This window comes from Scomber scombrus, chromosome 10 (genome assembly GCF_963691925.1).
Source record: "Scomber scombrus chromosome 10, fScoSco1.1, whole genome shotgun sequence".
Classification (NCBI taxonomy): domain Eukaryota; kingdom Metazoa; phylum Chordata; class Actinopteri; order Scombriformes; family Scombridae; genus Scomber; species Scomber scombrus.
The window spans coordinates 26512149-26528461 of record NC_084979.1 but is presented as its reverse complement, the minus strand read 5'-3'; the positions used below and the strand labels follow the sequence as shown (position 1 = coordinate 26528461).

Below are 16313 nucleotides of genomic sequence, written 5' to 3'. Positions count from 1 at the left end.
TAGGAGATGGATTTCTTTCGGGCCAGTATGGACAGGAGGAGCATTTGCCGTGACTGACATCTCTTTCAGTTTAAATGTGGACATATGGACTCATGCCAGCTTTCTCTTTATAATATGGGAAGGCAATCAGTGAGGTTTTATCAGGCACATTTATGAGTCATGGAATGAATGAAGTTGGTTTGCTTCACAGTGAGAGGATTTACAGAGGAGACAGCCCAGCAATCATATAAGTACTGGACTGCTCATGAACCGCCTCCTCCTGCTGATCTTTTGTTTCCGACACTGTGCGTAATCTACCAGGAGCAAGGATGAGGCTTTCCTGCCTCTGTGCAGGAAAACCGAGAGGAAGGCGGCTGTCGACTCCCATTTTTGAAGCCCTCTCATGGCAGACATGAGCAGCACCGCAGCATGGAATCACTGGGAGACATGTGTGGGTCTCTGGGAGGGTGACCTACTTTTGCTCCCTTCTTTGGTCTGCTGGAGAGGAGCTGCGAGTCGCGTTGCTGAGCACACAGCTTGTAATGTTATCCCTTCTGACTGCAGGTGCAAGGCTATACAAGCCGCTACCAATGAGGCATGTGCAGATGCTGCATGAATGTTCTGTATTATGCATGCATATGCCAAAATGTATTCCCAAATCCATTTTAAATGAATTTTCTTGCAGTAAGACTACTCTGTTCACACTGATGGAGATGTGTGTGTGTGTGTGTGTGTGTGTGTGTGTGTGTGTGTGTGTGTGTGTGTGTGTGTGTGTGTGTGTGTGTGTGTGTGTGTGTGTGTGTGTGTGTGTGTGAGACACCTGAGAGGCAGCAAGAGGTATAATGAAATACTGACATGATCATATTATAGTATTAGTATGATACTGTCTGTTTTTGACAGAGCTCTGAAGCCTTTTTTGTTCAGCGTAGAACAGTGACAAAAACATTGAAGTCTTTTATGCATTAATGTATTCTTATTTAGAAGATGTAAAGGACTGGTGAAGGATTTAAAGCATCAGAAAAGACACCATACTGGATTAATTTTTTCAGACTCTTCTCTAATATTTGCTTTTTTCTTTGCATTACTGGACAATTTTACCTCTAAAAATGAAACAATTTGAAAAATCTCTCATGGATTGAACTTTTAATAACCAGGCCATGCTACCAGGTCATAAGCCAACCACTGGGCTAATATATACTGCATGTCCTGCTAATGACTTCCATAAATTATGTTCTCATTCTCCACATTGGGTCACATCCAAACGCCCCTGACAGATGACCTTCGTAAGTTTGAAACACTCATTACCAGAAGCTGTTTGCAGTCATGCTAACATCAGTGCTGATTTATTTAGCAGGTCTGCCATTGCAGATTAGCGCATGAAGCTAATGTCTCAGCCAGAGTGCTTTTCTGCCTCTGCAGCTCGAAGCATCACTCCTGGGTGTGATACTGCTGCTGCAGCAAAAACAACTTCAGGGGATTTTCATGCGTTTACTTTAGCTGTAGCTGCTTTAGCTGCTTTAGCTGCTGACATGGTCCTAATATACAGATGATGAATGTGGGGCATGTGAAACCTCCTGAGAACTCATGAAAGAATTTTGCAAACGCATGGACTAAAGGTTTTATTGAGTTAGCTAAAGAGCAACATCTTCAGGGAATTAAAGGACTAATTTGACATTTTGGGAAACATTTGTTTTCTTTGCTATGAGATGAGAAGATCAACACCTTTCATGTTTACAGGCTAAATAATAAAACTGGAGTCTGTAATGTGGCAATTGATCAAAATCATGCAGAATTTAATAAGGGAAAGTTGTGGTATTTTAGCAAAACTGCAACCTTTGCAAATACTGTGAAGATGTCTTGTGTTTGCGTTAATCATTGTGATCGTAAAATCTCTGTTTCCTGGAGGGAGTGATTAGTATCAGACTTCCTCTGGAGCAGCGAGTCATTAGAGGTATTTTTGACCTTGGCTCCATTGTGTGTTAATCATGTTAGGGTGAGCTTAATTGCTTAAAGAGTCACAGGCTTAAAACCCTTCAGCTCCTTATCCACTGCAAGGCTCTGTAAACGGCTGCTGTTCCTGTCCGTGATTCCTGCGAGGGAAACAGTGACAGGATCCCATAAAGACTGGATAGGGTGAGTACTGGGTCAGCACTGGAACAGCTGGAACAGAAACAAAGGAAAGTACTTTTCAGGAAGCTGTGTCAGCGAGAGTAGTATCAAATATTCAGATGCCCAAAAGCAGTCCAAATCTCCATCCTTCCCAGATGTGAGGATGTCAGGATTCAATGAATGGTGGAAAAGGGTTGAGCACGGTCGCAGGGGTGGACTGCTGGGAGTGAGACTGACATCATTACAGCGGAGATGCAGCTGGCCTCTTCAGAAAAATAAGTTATTTGGCTGAACTGTAGCCACAAAAAGAACAATGTGTTCATCCAAGCCTGAAGAGAGGCATTAATCTCTGAAAACAAAAGGTGAATAAGTGAAGTTTCCAAAACGTCAAACTATTGTTTTTACACTTTAGGTCAGCATTAATGGAGAAGACAGCAGAACCGAGGATGTCTAAGCTCAGGTTTGGCTTTGATAAACAGCATTAATTTTGAATTTGAGTATATTATGACATGAAATCTCTTTCTATTATCACCTCGCAGTTTAGAGCTAGTGTCACACATGCTCCAGTAGTCTACTCCATTGCTACTTTGCAGCTGTGAAACTGGATAAATAGTTTTGAGGGTCACACAACCCCCGCATAAAGACTCTGTTCACTGTTAGAATTTGATCCATTTGGTCAGATTACATTTAGAAAGTCAATAAGAGCTGCGCGATAAAATTATTTTATCCCCATTCAAGTTGGCAGAAGGCTAACCGGAAGTTAGCTGGCTCAGCCCTGGGTGGGCGATCAAACAACCAGAGCGGGAATGATTTAAAAACTATATACTGTGAAATACAGAAGGATTTATCTGCTGATAACAGGCTTAATCATGTTTTTTCAAAATTATATTTATTTATTAACATGACATCTATTGAGCCATATTATCTCTTTTACAAGGGACATTGGGCCAAAATCGCAGCATAATATAGGCGTCACATAGTTGCAACATACACGCATCATTAATTTACAACAGTCAACTCAACAAAAGAGAACGTGAGGAACTCAAGATGAATAACAACTTAACTATTTAAAACAATTACATTCCTAATGAAACATCTGTTTAATATGAAAATGCCTGAGATTTTTATGAAGCTTTGGACAAATTTATTGTGAAAGTGAAATAAGTTGTGAAATAATTAAACCTTACACAGTTCTTAAATAAATAAAAAAAAAGCTGTCAGAAGTTTTATTCAATACTTAAATACTTAAATATATATATATACTTAATATAAATACTTATGGCTTTTAAAAATGTAAGAGCTGCTAATAAGGAAACAAATGTGAATGAATGTGATACAAATAATGTGAGGAGCTGCTCTCCTGATTGTTAAATAAGGTTTAACCAACAAGAGACTGAGAGGGTTTTACTGTGTGTTGATGCCTTACGGTGTCTCATTCAGGAAATTTTGTTCATTTCAACAGTTCTGTTCAACAAACATGTCTGACCAATGAAGGTGAACATTTGTTTTTCTGCGCACGTTGTTTTTAGGGGAAAGTAGGGCAAGATGAGCTGCAGGCTCGTTCACTCCACCCCCCCCGAATCACACTGATAACCACACACACACACACACACACACACACACACACACACAACACACACACACACACACAAACAAACATCCACTGAGGATGGTTATATATAAACTAAAATAACTTTACTATAATATCATCACACTGATGGCTAAATGCATGATTTCTTGACCTCACATTCCTCTTTTCTTGCATCTTCCACAAACTAGTTTTGATTTCGCTGCCTGAACATGTGATGCTTTTTGGACATCAAAGGGCGGATTTAATATCAAAAGACCGGAAACAACAGATCTGAGTGTGTCTGTCTGAGGCAGCCTCCTCTTGGGTACGGCTGGACGGGAGCCGGAGAAATCACAGAGGCTGGTGTTGCTAGGCGATGGCTCAGTGCTGCTGAGAGGCAGGATGAGAGAAACCTGCAGACGAGTCTATAAAAGCTGCTCTTTGATTCAATGACACCATCACTGCCTCACATGCAATCTATAGCCAGCCTCCACCTACATCATGCTATGTGTACTAAAAATACGGGTCAGATGGGAACATCCTGTCTAATCTGTTACGTTGATATGCATTTATGTATATGGTCTAGTTTTAGAGGTCCAACTGAATGTTGCAATTAAAGGACCACAGTGTAGGACATAGTGCCATCTAGCGGTGTGGCTGTAGATTGCAAACTCAATACCTCTCCTCTAAACACCCTGTTTTCAAGTGTGCATACAGGCAAGCTATTGCATAAAGGGCTGTGTGTCTGCAGGTTTTTGTTCCAACCAATCAAGAGCATGCGATTCGACCAATCAATTGTATAAAGACTGAGATCAGTTGATTAAATGAGTCAAGCTTGGTCTGCTGCTTCTCGGTTGGAATGAAAACTGGCAGCCACATAGTCCTTTGTGTAATAGTTTAGACATCCTTGGTGTAGGAGAACCTACAGTGGTTTGCTTTCAGGTGATTATACACTAATTAAAACACATTATAATATTATATTTCTGCCAATAAATCCCCTTAAATCTTACACACTGGTCCTTTAGGTAATACTGTTTTTTTTTTTTTTTTACTATTCTGTTTTTTGGTTAAGCTCTACTTGGACCCGTGTCTCTCCATTTGTATGAACACATTAGTTTCTCCCCTAAAGAACAGTTATCTGCTAGGTTTCCCCTCTTGGTGAAATGTGTTTGTTTGTTCTTTGCCTCACTGAAGTCACTTAAGACAAAAAAGTGTACATGTGCTAGAACAGGGGCAAGAATATTATATTAAGAAACATTAGTTTTGTATATTTTTGTTGAAGTGAAATGTACCTCTGATTATTTGACTCAAATACTGATATTTAGAAGTGATATTTAATGTGTTGAGTGTGTTTAAATTGACTTTTCTGATACCTCATATTTTCTGCAGTAAGTCAACCAGCACAGAGATGTAGACATTAAAAACAAACAGGGACAAAAATAAAAGAAATATCAAACAATGAATACTTTATTTACATAAATTATGTGACAACTAACAGTAAAACAGGCTAATGATATTCTTTCTTTTTCTTATTGTCAACAAATCCAACGAAAAGACTGAAACCAATAATACATTGTTCCTCCTGACAAGTGTTTGTAGCTGAAGCCAGATGCATCTTATCCCCCTGTGCTGTGGAGCTTTATTGTTGTTCAAAAACTATTAAAAACACAGCGGTGAGTCACACTGTTGCACCAGCTGACGTGTCCCTTCATTACCCTGAAGACGGTAACTGTAGGTTATTTTGAGTCAATCCCATAAACACCATCCTGCTGCAGGAAAGACTCAAGATAGACTCACCATAACCAAATGTATTAATCCAAGGCTGAAACTAATGCTCTAATCACATGTATTAGCATGAAAATGTTCCACCTTCACACAAATAACTGCTTAGAAGTAATTTTTAGAAGCCTTTTTATATATTTTGACCCATTTTTAAAAAAGATTTATGTCACTTTTCAAAAATGTTCAGGACTGACAGCTTTACTGTTTCAATGTCAGTGTTCAAAGAAACTAAAAAAGCACCTTGTTTAAGTTACGTTCCTTCACATTTAATGTTTATGACTGGTGCCCAACACTTGCATGAAATTGTTCCACCTTCACCCTTTTATATATTTTGACCCATTTTTGTAAAGATTTATGTCACTTTGATGAACAGACTAACTGATTTGTTGATAATAAGAAAAATCTAGATTATTTTCAGCCTTACTGTCACAAAAGTGAAAACAGAAAACATTCAGCAACAGCTTTTTACAAAGAATATTAAAAAATATCACTTTTAAAAGAAACAAAAACCTGGTTCAAGTTCAGTTCCTTCACATTTAGAGTTTATATCTGGAGATCAACTCCCAACTCATAACGCTCTGCTGCCACCATGTGGTCGTTTCAGACAGAAGCACATTCAGCTGCTGAGATGTCTATCAGTCCGTGATAATATAAACTGTAATCCAGCAGCTCAAGTTGCACGCTTCCTTCTTTTTTTTGTATTTAAATCTGTGAAACACAAAAAACACACAAGGTTAAACATCAAAGCATGCACAGACTCCTGAAGCTGTGAGGAAGTGATCTGACAGGTGATGATAACTTACTGTCTGATGCACTGCTGGTGTCGCTGTGTGGAAGCGGTTCATCTGTTGCGACTGCAGGCTTTGATGCTCGTATCAAGTATTTAGGCACGTGCTGAGAAATAAGAACAAAAAAAACAGAGCTGATGATTCATAGTCACAAACATCAAAATTATGGAAAGTCTGCTCTGTCTGCAGCCAACGCCCATTTCTCCCACGCTGTGTACTTTCCTTAAACTCCCCAGACCTGCCGTCCTCAAGCTGTCCACCAGATGCTCTCAGACTTTCCCTCCTTTCTCCATCTACAAGTTCTGCATCTACTTGACCAACTCCACCCACTCCCTCACTTTGCACCTCAGTCCGTCCTCAGCCACTCTCTTCATGTAGTGACTCAGATGCTTTGCTCCTTTGTCAGATCGTTGTGGATGTCATGATGCTTTTTGGAGCTTCTGTTTTATGAAACCTGGATAATAATCTGCACCTGCTCCCCTGCCTGTCCTGTTCACCTGATGCAACTGTTGTTTGGACTTTTCTCAATTTGTCCGATGCCCAATGTGACAATGTCTTTTTAAAAATCTTTTACTGTTTTTGTTTTCTACCTATAAGGCAAGGCAGCTTTATTTACACAGCGCATTTCATACAAAGGGCCAACTCAATGTGCTTTAACATAAAAACAAAATATCAAACAGTAAAAATAAAAAGAGAGAAAGAAAACAAAAAGCTTGACTAAAATAGAGCATAAAATATGAGTGTAGCATAAAATAATGATTTGCTTTAAATGTATTTATTATTATAATACAGTGTCTTCCCTGCTGCTCTGTTGTTGTTGTTGTGTGACGTCTTTTTGCAAATTTGTTTAACTATGTGAGGTGAACTTTAAGCGCCTTTTATAAAGTGAGCTTTATAAATAAAATATATTATTAACTGACAAATTTTAATTTGGCATGTGAAGTTTTTCCTGTGTGAGTCTTTTAGTTTGCATAAAAACAGAAAGAATGTTTTATAACCTGATTTTCTGCCAGCTAATCACTAAAACAACAAGAAAAAGAGTGGAGATGATCCAAAGAGTCTTTGAGCAACAACAAATCTTGGTAATTGAAATTGGTAGAAAAGAGGAAAAACACACATGGATGTCCTTGAATGAATAAACAAAGCCTCGTCTTCACTACACGAGCTCACTGATGATTCGTCAGGTAAAGTGTGTTTATCACTGCGAGCCACCTGAATAGCGGCACTCTAACAGCTTAAGAAGAAGAACCTCAATGAATCCAGCAAACTTAAGGCCTCTTGACGCCTGTGTAAAGACCAAGTGCTGTATATGAGAAGTCATTATAAACTGGTGTTAAACAAGTAAAAGCAGCAGCTGTAACCAACACAGATGAACCAAGGAGGCCAGAGAAGTCTCTTCATCAGACAGTAACCACAAACACCAGCAGACGCCCTCTTCGACCTACATGCAGCCAAAGATGATATATATGTGTCTGCAGACAGTTGATTGATCTGGTGGGAAAGTATTCGGGCACCACTGCTGAAGAGTACACGTGCAGGAAAAGCACTCAGAATGGCAGGAAGTTTAGTTAAACGCTGCAGCCCTGCCTCACATGGTGACAGGTTGGAAACATGAAAATCAAAGAAACCACAAGACTCAAGATCTTTTCTGCTTGACGTCTGCTTGAATTACTTTCATTTACTCTGTTTACTTGAATAAATTAGTGACATTCATGAGGTTACTTCAATGAAAAATATCCATAATTCAAGTTAATATGAATCAAAAGCTCATATTTATCATTTTATTTGTCTTGTAGTTTGTATTGATGCAAAGAATCTCAGTTAAAAAGGTCATGGTATATACAGGAGGGCTGAGTTCAGGCCTTTCGCTCTCATCCAAAATGCTCCTACAGTTGTGACTGACTGGTTGGGAATCCCAGACATTTAACAAATATCATGTCCTCACACACAGGCGTTACACACCTCTCGACATTCACACCCACTTCACACATTGATTGGAGCAGCTGTGCGGAGGTGAGAGAGGAGTCATGATTTGAACTTTTCTCTCTGGCTCTCCTTTGTCACTATTTCTGTCATTTTCTGTCGAGTGCCACACGATGACTGCCGACCAGGAGAGACAGTCTGAAAATATGTGCCGTTATCTGTGTATTTAATTTGGTATTGCATCTCCCCCTCCCCCCTATCCTCTGAGACAGTCAGCTTTTCACTCCACCTTTGAGTGAAGCGTTCCAAACTATAAACACATTTTATTTCCGACGTGGTGAAACAACCTGTTGTAAGAACCTGATCCTGTTATCTATCGACCATAAATCTGGATACAGGTTGAATATAATTATAGCATTTAAAGATATGTTTGCAATGTAGAGCTGCAACAATAAGACAATTAAATGATCAGTTGCCAACTCTTAAATGAATTGTCAACTATTTTGATAATCAATTAATAATTAGGCTCTCTCAATCAAAACAATAACAGAAGACGGAGTTTGATTTCATTGAGAAGTAGTGGGGGATCATGGGAGTTGTAGTTTTCATTGTTAAACAACCAGCTTCTCCCTGTTATGATTCCTTCAGTGTTCATCATTCAGGAGGAGAATGAAATTATAGAGGATTAAAACCAGTAAAAACACTGAATAAAGCAGTTTCGTGTTAGAAATCATTGTTTCTCCAAGTCTGTTTGGTGGGCAGAGGACATCTGGAGGAGCTGTGAGCCGAGCTGCTGCCAACGTTTGCTCAGCTTGTTTATCTGACAGCTTAAGATCCAGACGTCTGATGACTAGAATCCTTCACTGGGTTAAAATATAAAGTTAAACACGGCCGTAAACTGTTAAAATGTTGCTTTAAACTGAATAAAAGCCAGTATATGACACAGTTTCTGGTAGGCAACCACAAGGCCGATGTATTATCTTGTACTCTCAGGTTGACACCATTGTGGCGGAGAAAAACCACAACGCCGACATGTGGACAAGATGATTATCATAGAATATCACAAACTTTATCATGTCATGTTTCCCAAGTAAAAATGAGCTGATCTCTTGAGATGCACACATTTAACAACCTCACCTCATGATGTTTGGTTCATATAAACACACTGTGCTGTAATTTAATGCTGGACTGACCCAGGAGGTTTGGGGGCGAGGGTTAGGAGGACTGCTGCTCGCTCTGCTCTGGATCCTCTGGCTGTGTCGTCGTCCAGTGGAGCTGCTGGGCTGATTCATGGTGGAGGGTCGAAGGCGACTGCTGGTAGACGGCATCTCATCCATGTCGGCTAAGAGGTCCGTTAACTCCCCATCACTGATATATTCTTCTACCACCGATCCTTCTGTACAGGAACAATTTCACAAGAAGAAAAACTAAATATATTGTACTAAAATCTGAATGTGTTCCCCTTCACATCCTCCACACTGGTGCTTTAATCGTTAATTCCTGTTGAAGCAGAACCATCACTGATATTTAAACATTCCCACCTATCCCATATGGCTGATTTAGGAAGATTTTCCCCATGTTATGTTTTTTAATTCCAACTTTAAGGATCCGCATTTTACAGCCACTAAGAGACGACAGGTAGTGATGCTTAACTTCCAAAAAGAGAGATATTTCGAAATATTCCTATACTGTAGATGATCACAATGAACATTTAGATTTAGTTTTATTTCTCTTGTCGTGTTGCTTGTCATACTTTACTGACATATTCAAAAAACCAGTGTCTTCCTGGAAGACAGGAAGACATCAGATATCAAGTGCTTTGTGATACATCCTGTTATGGAAACAGGATGGCGTCAATATGATGTGTACATGAGTAAGGTAATGGAAAAACAGCAGGATGGTCTTTTAAAGAAAGGCTACAACTAGTTCTTACATAAAATATTAACATGAACATTAGGGGCTGTGCGATATGATGATATATATTGTGTGATGATAGAAAAACATCTATCTTTTCATATCATTCTCTTCACAAAGCTTTTATTGCACCTTCACCAGGCATGTCCAAACTATTCCATAATGGGCAGAGTGACTGCAGTTTTTTGTGCCAACCAATCAAGAGTGCACGATTCGACCAATCAACTGTCTGAAGACTGAGATCTGCACTCACATAAACCCTTTATGGAATAGATTGGACACATCTGACTTACATTAACAAAACAATTACAATTGTAAATTTCTATGGATTTCATTGAATTTCTTTATATCATAATTACTGTATATCAGAATATGAGATTTTGGTCATATCGCACAGCCCTAACAAATATGTTAAAAAACACAAAACACAGCTTTACCTGTATGATGAGGAGTGACAACACAATCAGCGCAAATCCAGTCACCTTCTGGGTTTGTGCTTAATGGAGGTGTCAAGCAGTCCATATGATACCTGAAACATAAAGTATAACCTCACAGTTCTGAGATGAAATGCCTTTAATCTGTACCTGTAATTAAGATGACATTATATCGTGTGAAGTTTGTATTTCCATCAGCTTCACCAGAGCCTGATAACAGAGGATGTTCGAGTGGAAAATGGAGGAAGTCAAACACAACTCACTCTTTCTCCTATAGTACTTCAATCACTGGAACATTTAAAGATAAGAATAGAAAAACATCGGAAATCACTACAACCCCTATAACAATATCACTGTGTTTTGAAAGATAATCTTAAGATAATAACTTGTGTGCACAGGATATGGATCTCATTCGCAAAAAATACATATCTAGTGCTCTAAAGTTATTATCTTAGTCCGAATCATCACAATCGTGAGCGCACACAAGATAATAATATGTGTGAACAAGACTTTTCATGAATTCAGGGGCGCCGTATAGACTGCACTTTTTTATTATCATACCCTGAATCACAGTGTATGCACACCAGCAGGCGGTGCCGACGGTCGCTGCGTCCGCATTCCTCACAGATAACAGCATGGCTCCGCTCCTCTTCATCATCATCATCATCCTCCTTTCTGTGCGTCTTCACTTTGATCTGCAGCAGTACAAACAATTCAGACACTGACACTGTTAACATATTTTCAAATGCTTGGCATGACGTTTTCTTTAGTTCACACGCTGCAAATAATCACCTTCTTTTGAACGTCGCCTCCAGGATGGATGAAGTTGAAGCTGATCCGATCCACTGGACAAGTGTTCGCTGTCTGAGATTCAAGACAGAGCAACATGTTTTTATTCCCTTGGTGGTCATTAATAATTAATCTGACAATATTGTGCTTAGAAACATCTTTGGATTCAATTGCAATGTGAGGATTTGTTGTTTTTTGTCTGTTTTATGTTGTTGTAAAGTGAATTTATTTGAATTTTGGACAAAACAAACACTGTGTAATCATCACTTTGGGAAATCATATTAGACATTTTTAAGATAAGATAAAATAAGATAAGATGTACTTTATTGATCCCCCTGGGGAGAAATTAGAATTGACACAGCAGTACAGTGGGAAAAAGTTGCAGCTTAAAGGTGAAAGTGTACTAAAGTCAAAAATAGGATGAAATAAATAAAATATAATACTACATACATGGATCTTTGTGTAAATAAATGTGCAATATATAAATGTGCAATATGCAGAAGTTCCTGAGATTATACACATGTGAATGTTCCTGAGATGTACATAAAGAATACACCTGCATACAGATAATGATAAATGTGCAATGTGCAGAAAATCCAATATTTGCTATGTGCAATGGTCCTGGGATTTACCGAGATATTAATTGATAAGGAAATTATGTAGGGTTTATTAAAAAACATTGCAAATATGTGCCAAAGAGGATTGTTACACCACATTTGCAGCATTATAGAGTTAAAGTAAATATTCTGTTGATAAAAGTATCTGTGAGTGAGACTGACATAGATATCCTGTTAATACACACACATAAGTTTCATTACATTCAAATATATATTTATTTATAGTCTATGTACTCCTATTTCTGTTCTGCACTTTTGCACACTGTTTTATATCATGTCAATATGCGTGCACAGGCTTTATACTTCTAATTATATTCTGCTTTCTTTCTGTAATGTTTACCTTGGACCACTCAAGGATACACTGAAGACAGAAAACATGCTGGCAGCTGCTCAGAGAGGCCACAGTCTGCTCTGTGAAGGGACTCAGACAGATGTGACATTTATCCACATCTGGCTCTGCTCCGTCTGCGTTTAACACGGCTGAATTATCCATACTATAGATTATACTGGACTAGAAGTATATGTTTTAAACACTCCTGCTTTAAAAGAAATGCGCCAAATATAAATGTTAAGCGTAAAAGTCTTTCTTGAATACGCGCTTTAATTAAGTCGGTATAAAGATAACGTCATACATGTTTTGGCCTTCAGCTAGATAATATTATAGCATAGCATATCTTACTTTATATAATCACGATAACTCGCATATTTACTGACTATAACTTCGGTTTCATCCAGCTGGTGAACAACTACTTCCGCCGGACACTAAACATACATCTGTTTACTTCCGGTGAGGAGCCCAGCCTCTGTAATAAGTTTATTTATTTGTATGATGTTTAACCACAAACGGAAACATAACTCTACCACCTACACTTGGTTACGATAAAAACAACCCCAAACACAGAGATTGGAGCTGTTGTTTCACTGCATTATTAGAGAGAAGAACAAACGTCAACATGAAGGTGTTGTGATCAAACTAGTTCTCAGACTCACTGGTTCCCGCGTGCACGCGCTCTGTTCACCTAACAGCTGAGGACTGAAACCCAATTAATCAATCAACAAATGAATTAATATGATCTCTCTCTCTCTCTTTCTCTCTCTCTCTCTCTCTCTCTCTCTCTCTCTCTCTCTCTCTCTCTCTCTCTCTCTCTCTCACACACACACACACACACACACACACACACACACACACACACACACACACACACACACACACACACACACACACACACACACACACACACATTCTCTCTCTCCCTCTCTCACATGCACTCTCTCTCTCTCTCTCACTCTCTCTCTCTCTCTCACACACACACACACACACACACACACACACACACACACACACACACACACACACACACACACACACACACACACACACACACACACACACACACACACACACACACACACACACACACACAGCATTTTACTCTGCTTGCACTGACTGGAGCTAATGAAATACTCAGAGAAATTACAATAAATAAATCTTGTAATCTTGTAAACATTTTCATATTCACTATATGGAAGGTGTCATTGTCATCTTGGAAGAGGCAGATCAGGATAGAGATCTGTAGGATAAAGGTGATCACTCCGTCTTGATTTGCAGTGATCCTTCCCTCTAAGGGGACAAGTGACCCCAAACCACACCAGCAAAATACCCCCAAAATGTACCAAAAGTGGGCGAGGACCCACTTGACGAGAATAAGTTGAAGGATGAGTCATCTAACCATATCACTTATTTCCTAACACTGTAGACCAGCGCCTACAGTTTTTACCCCACTGAATTCTAAAAAGTGCATTCATCTTTGTAATGAGGGTATTTTGCACTATAATCCTACTACAGTATAATATCCCTCACTATGTAATTGTTGCCAGACTGTGCTGACAGGCTGATCTCGTCCTGCATTGACATTCAGTCACCTGAGGAAGAGTCGCTCCTCTGTTTTTCCTTTCTGACGGTCATCAAATGTGCATTATCACAGTTTCAAACCCTATTTACTGAGGTTTTTCCTATATATTTAAATACAGATGTCCCCTTAGTCACTGTTCCTATTGAAACAGCAGTTGGTGGAGCAGTCTTTGTGACCCCTGCCAACAATCAACCCTCTTTCAAAGTCCCTTAGATCTTTTCACCATCTTGCCTGCTTAGTATTTCTATACACGCCACAGAGCATGATTAGATGTTATTCGCTTGATTGTACCATGTCTAAAAGGAGCACTGTGTGGAAACATCTGCAGTTATGTTTCTTGTTTTCATCTTCAAACAAATATAAATAAATATACGAATCTACACTCTCTGACTTTCATATATCTTTATTTAAAAATATAAAACACTGAGCACATGTCCCACCACGCTGCACTAGCTGGGTGCTAAAAGTAGACTACTATACACCTACACTTACATACAGCTCACTGAAACAGGAAATTAAGACCTTTGATCAAAGAGCAGCATGATGCACTCACTGTACTCAGACAGAAGCGACACAGAGACTGCACAAACAAAGTGCAGCAGCAAAGCACGGCTTAACCTCATGAGTTGAAACTTTCTCTTTATTTAAAGATCAAACCCTCGGCGTCTCGGCTAAACTAAGTAAGTAAGATTCTTTTAGCCTTCTAATGCTTTATAGTTTATTTCGTTGTATAGTCTAGGTTTTGTTTGTTAAACTTCTGAAAATCTACCCATACAGTAATAAAATTCATTTTTTTAGCACAGTAATGGATCAGTAGAGTAACTTTGTTGTCTTTATTAAACATCAGTCTATTTCTGCCTTGTTTCACTTTCCTTGATCCCTGAAACGAGTAACTATGTATTGTATGAAGTGTACAAATGTTCACCCGCAGCTTTTCATCTGCTTTTAAGAATCTTGAACAATTCAGAATACTGTAGTCCATTTATGGAACAAAAAAGCAATGTGTTAAAATCAAAATAAAGTCATTAAGTGTTGTTATTCAGTCTTGTAGAAGATTTGTTTCCAAGAATGTGTGAAAGCAGAAGTGGAAAAACTCTCAATGGAAACACGTTTGTTTGTCTGTTAAGCAACTTGAACAATTCAGAATACTGTAATCCATTTATGGAACAAGAAAAAAAGCAATGTGTTAAAACCAGAGTAAAGTTGTTAAGTGTTGTTATTCAGTCTAGTAGATCTGTTTCCAGGAATGTGTGAAAGCAAAAGTGGAAAAACTCTCAATGGAAACATGTTTGTTTTTCTACACTTGTCGTTTCAGAAGCGGCCGTGCCATGCTGCAGCGTTTATGAGAATCAACCTACGCTGTCTCGATTTTCATTTGACTGCTTTCTCGAAAGAAAAAAAACACTCAACCTGCAACGATGAACGAGACGCATGCCAACTGCAGTGACCCTTCAGTGGAGTACCAGTACTACTTTTTCCCAGTGGTCTACAGCTTAGCTCTAATTGTGGGTCTACCAGGTAATCTGGCGACCCTCTTCGTCTTCACCTTCAAGATCAACCCCCGCACACCTTTCAGCGTGTACATCAGGAACCTGGCTCTGGCTGACATCCTCATCCTGTGCACTCTACCGTTTCGGATCCACTACCACCTCAACAGAAACAAATGGGAGTTTGGGGCCCCCGCCTGCAGCATCACGGGGATCCTGTTCTATGCCAACATCTACATGAGCATCTGTTTCATGATGTGCATCTGCGTGGATCGTTACATGGCCACGGTACATCCGCACACCTATCTGAGGCTGCGGAGCACATGGTACTCTCTGATTGTGAGTGTGACGCTTTGGGGTCTCGCTGTAGTCGCCATGCTGGTCTTTCTCCTCCTGGGCCCTCTGGAAACCAACGAATCTGGAAGCCAAAGCTGCTTCGAGAACTTCGCCAAGAATGAGTGGGAGACACGTCTAGGGGTGTACAGCATGCTGGGCCTCATCTTTGGCTCACTGCTGCCCTCCTTAATCATCCTGGTGTGTTACCCGCTGGCTGCGAGACGCATCTCCAGGATAGGGTCAAACACAGCCCAAAAAGCCGTGAGGGTCATTTACACCATCCTGGCTATAATGCTGCTCTGCTTCCTCCCAAATCACGTAGTGTACCTGCTGCACTTCCTCCGACGCTTGGACATCATCCAGAGTTGCTCTTACGGCAACGTCATCTATCACGCCCGACGGGTCACCATGGCCCTCGTCATCCTCAACACATGCCTGGACCCCTTTCTTTACTTTGTCTCCACCAGCCACTTCAAATGGAAGAGCTTAAAGATGACATGGCTGTGGGGAAGATTCGGGAGGAACAGAGGCGTTTATGTCGTTTCAATCAGCTGAGTGAAGTGAAGTGAAGGGAGTGGACATTCATACTGTAAATATAGCTCTGTATATGCTTCTCTGTTATTGTATATGTAACCTATATGTAACTTGCTGCAAGTATTTAAAAAAAATGAA

The 16313-nt window shown here is 39.6% G+C and overlaps 2 protein-coding genes across 2 annotated transcripts; one reads left to right on the top strand and one right to left on the bottom strand.

The window, feature by feature from the left end:
* Positions 1–5169: 5169 nt before the first annotated feature.
* LOC133987947 (PHD and RING finger domain-containing protein 1-like) lies at positions 5170–12623 on the bottom strand. Its single transcript, XM_062427441.1, has 7 exons — positions 12246–12623; positions 11292–11363; positions 11061–11194; positions 10503–10594; positions 9345–9547; positions 6244–6334; positions 5170–6148 (listed from the first exon to the last, which is right to left on the bottom strand). Exons 1-7 carry the CDS (start codon positions 12396–12398, stop codon positions 6111–6113), a joined length of 783 nt encoding a protein of 260 aa, XP_062283425.1. The 5' UTR covers positions 12399–12623; the 3' UTR covers positions 5170–6110.
* A 1776-nt stretch (positions 12624–14399) lies between these two features.
* LOC133988350 (lysophosphatidic acid receptor 4) lies at positions 14400–16305 on the top strand. Its single transcript, XM_062427979.1, has 2 exons — positions 14400–14498; positions 15134–16305. Exon 2 carries the CDS (start codon positions 15237–15239, stop codon positions 16194–16196), a length of 960 nt encoding a protein of 319 aa, XP_062283963.1. The 5' UTR covers positions 14400–14498; positions 15134–15236; the 3' UTR covers positions 16197–16305.
* The last annotated feature ends 8 nt before the right edge of the window (positions 16306–16313 follow it).

What these genes read in the sequence shown, in the direction of transcription:
- LOC133987947 (XM_062427441.1), bottom strand. Translation starts at nt 12,398, where the DNA reads ATGGATAATTCAGCCGTGTTAAACGCAGACGGAGCAGAGCCAGATGTG. An exon ending in TGTCACTCCTCATCATACAG is followed by an intron (nt 9,548 to 10,502) that starts GTAAAGCTGTGT and finishes GTTCCTGTACAG; the next exon opens with AAGGATCGGTGGTAGAAGAA. An exon ending in CTCGCCCCCAAACCTCCTGG is followed by an intron (nt 6,335 to 9,344) that starts GTCAGTCCAGCA and finishes CTTATTTCTCAG; the next exon opens with CACGTGCCTAAATACTTGAT.
- LOC133988350 (XM_062427979.1), top strand. Translation starts at nt 15,237, where the DNA reads ATGAACGAGACGCATGCCAACTGCAGTGACCCTTCAGTGGAGTACCAG.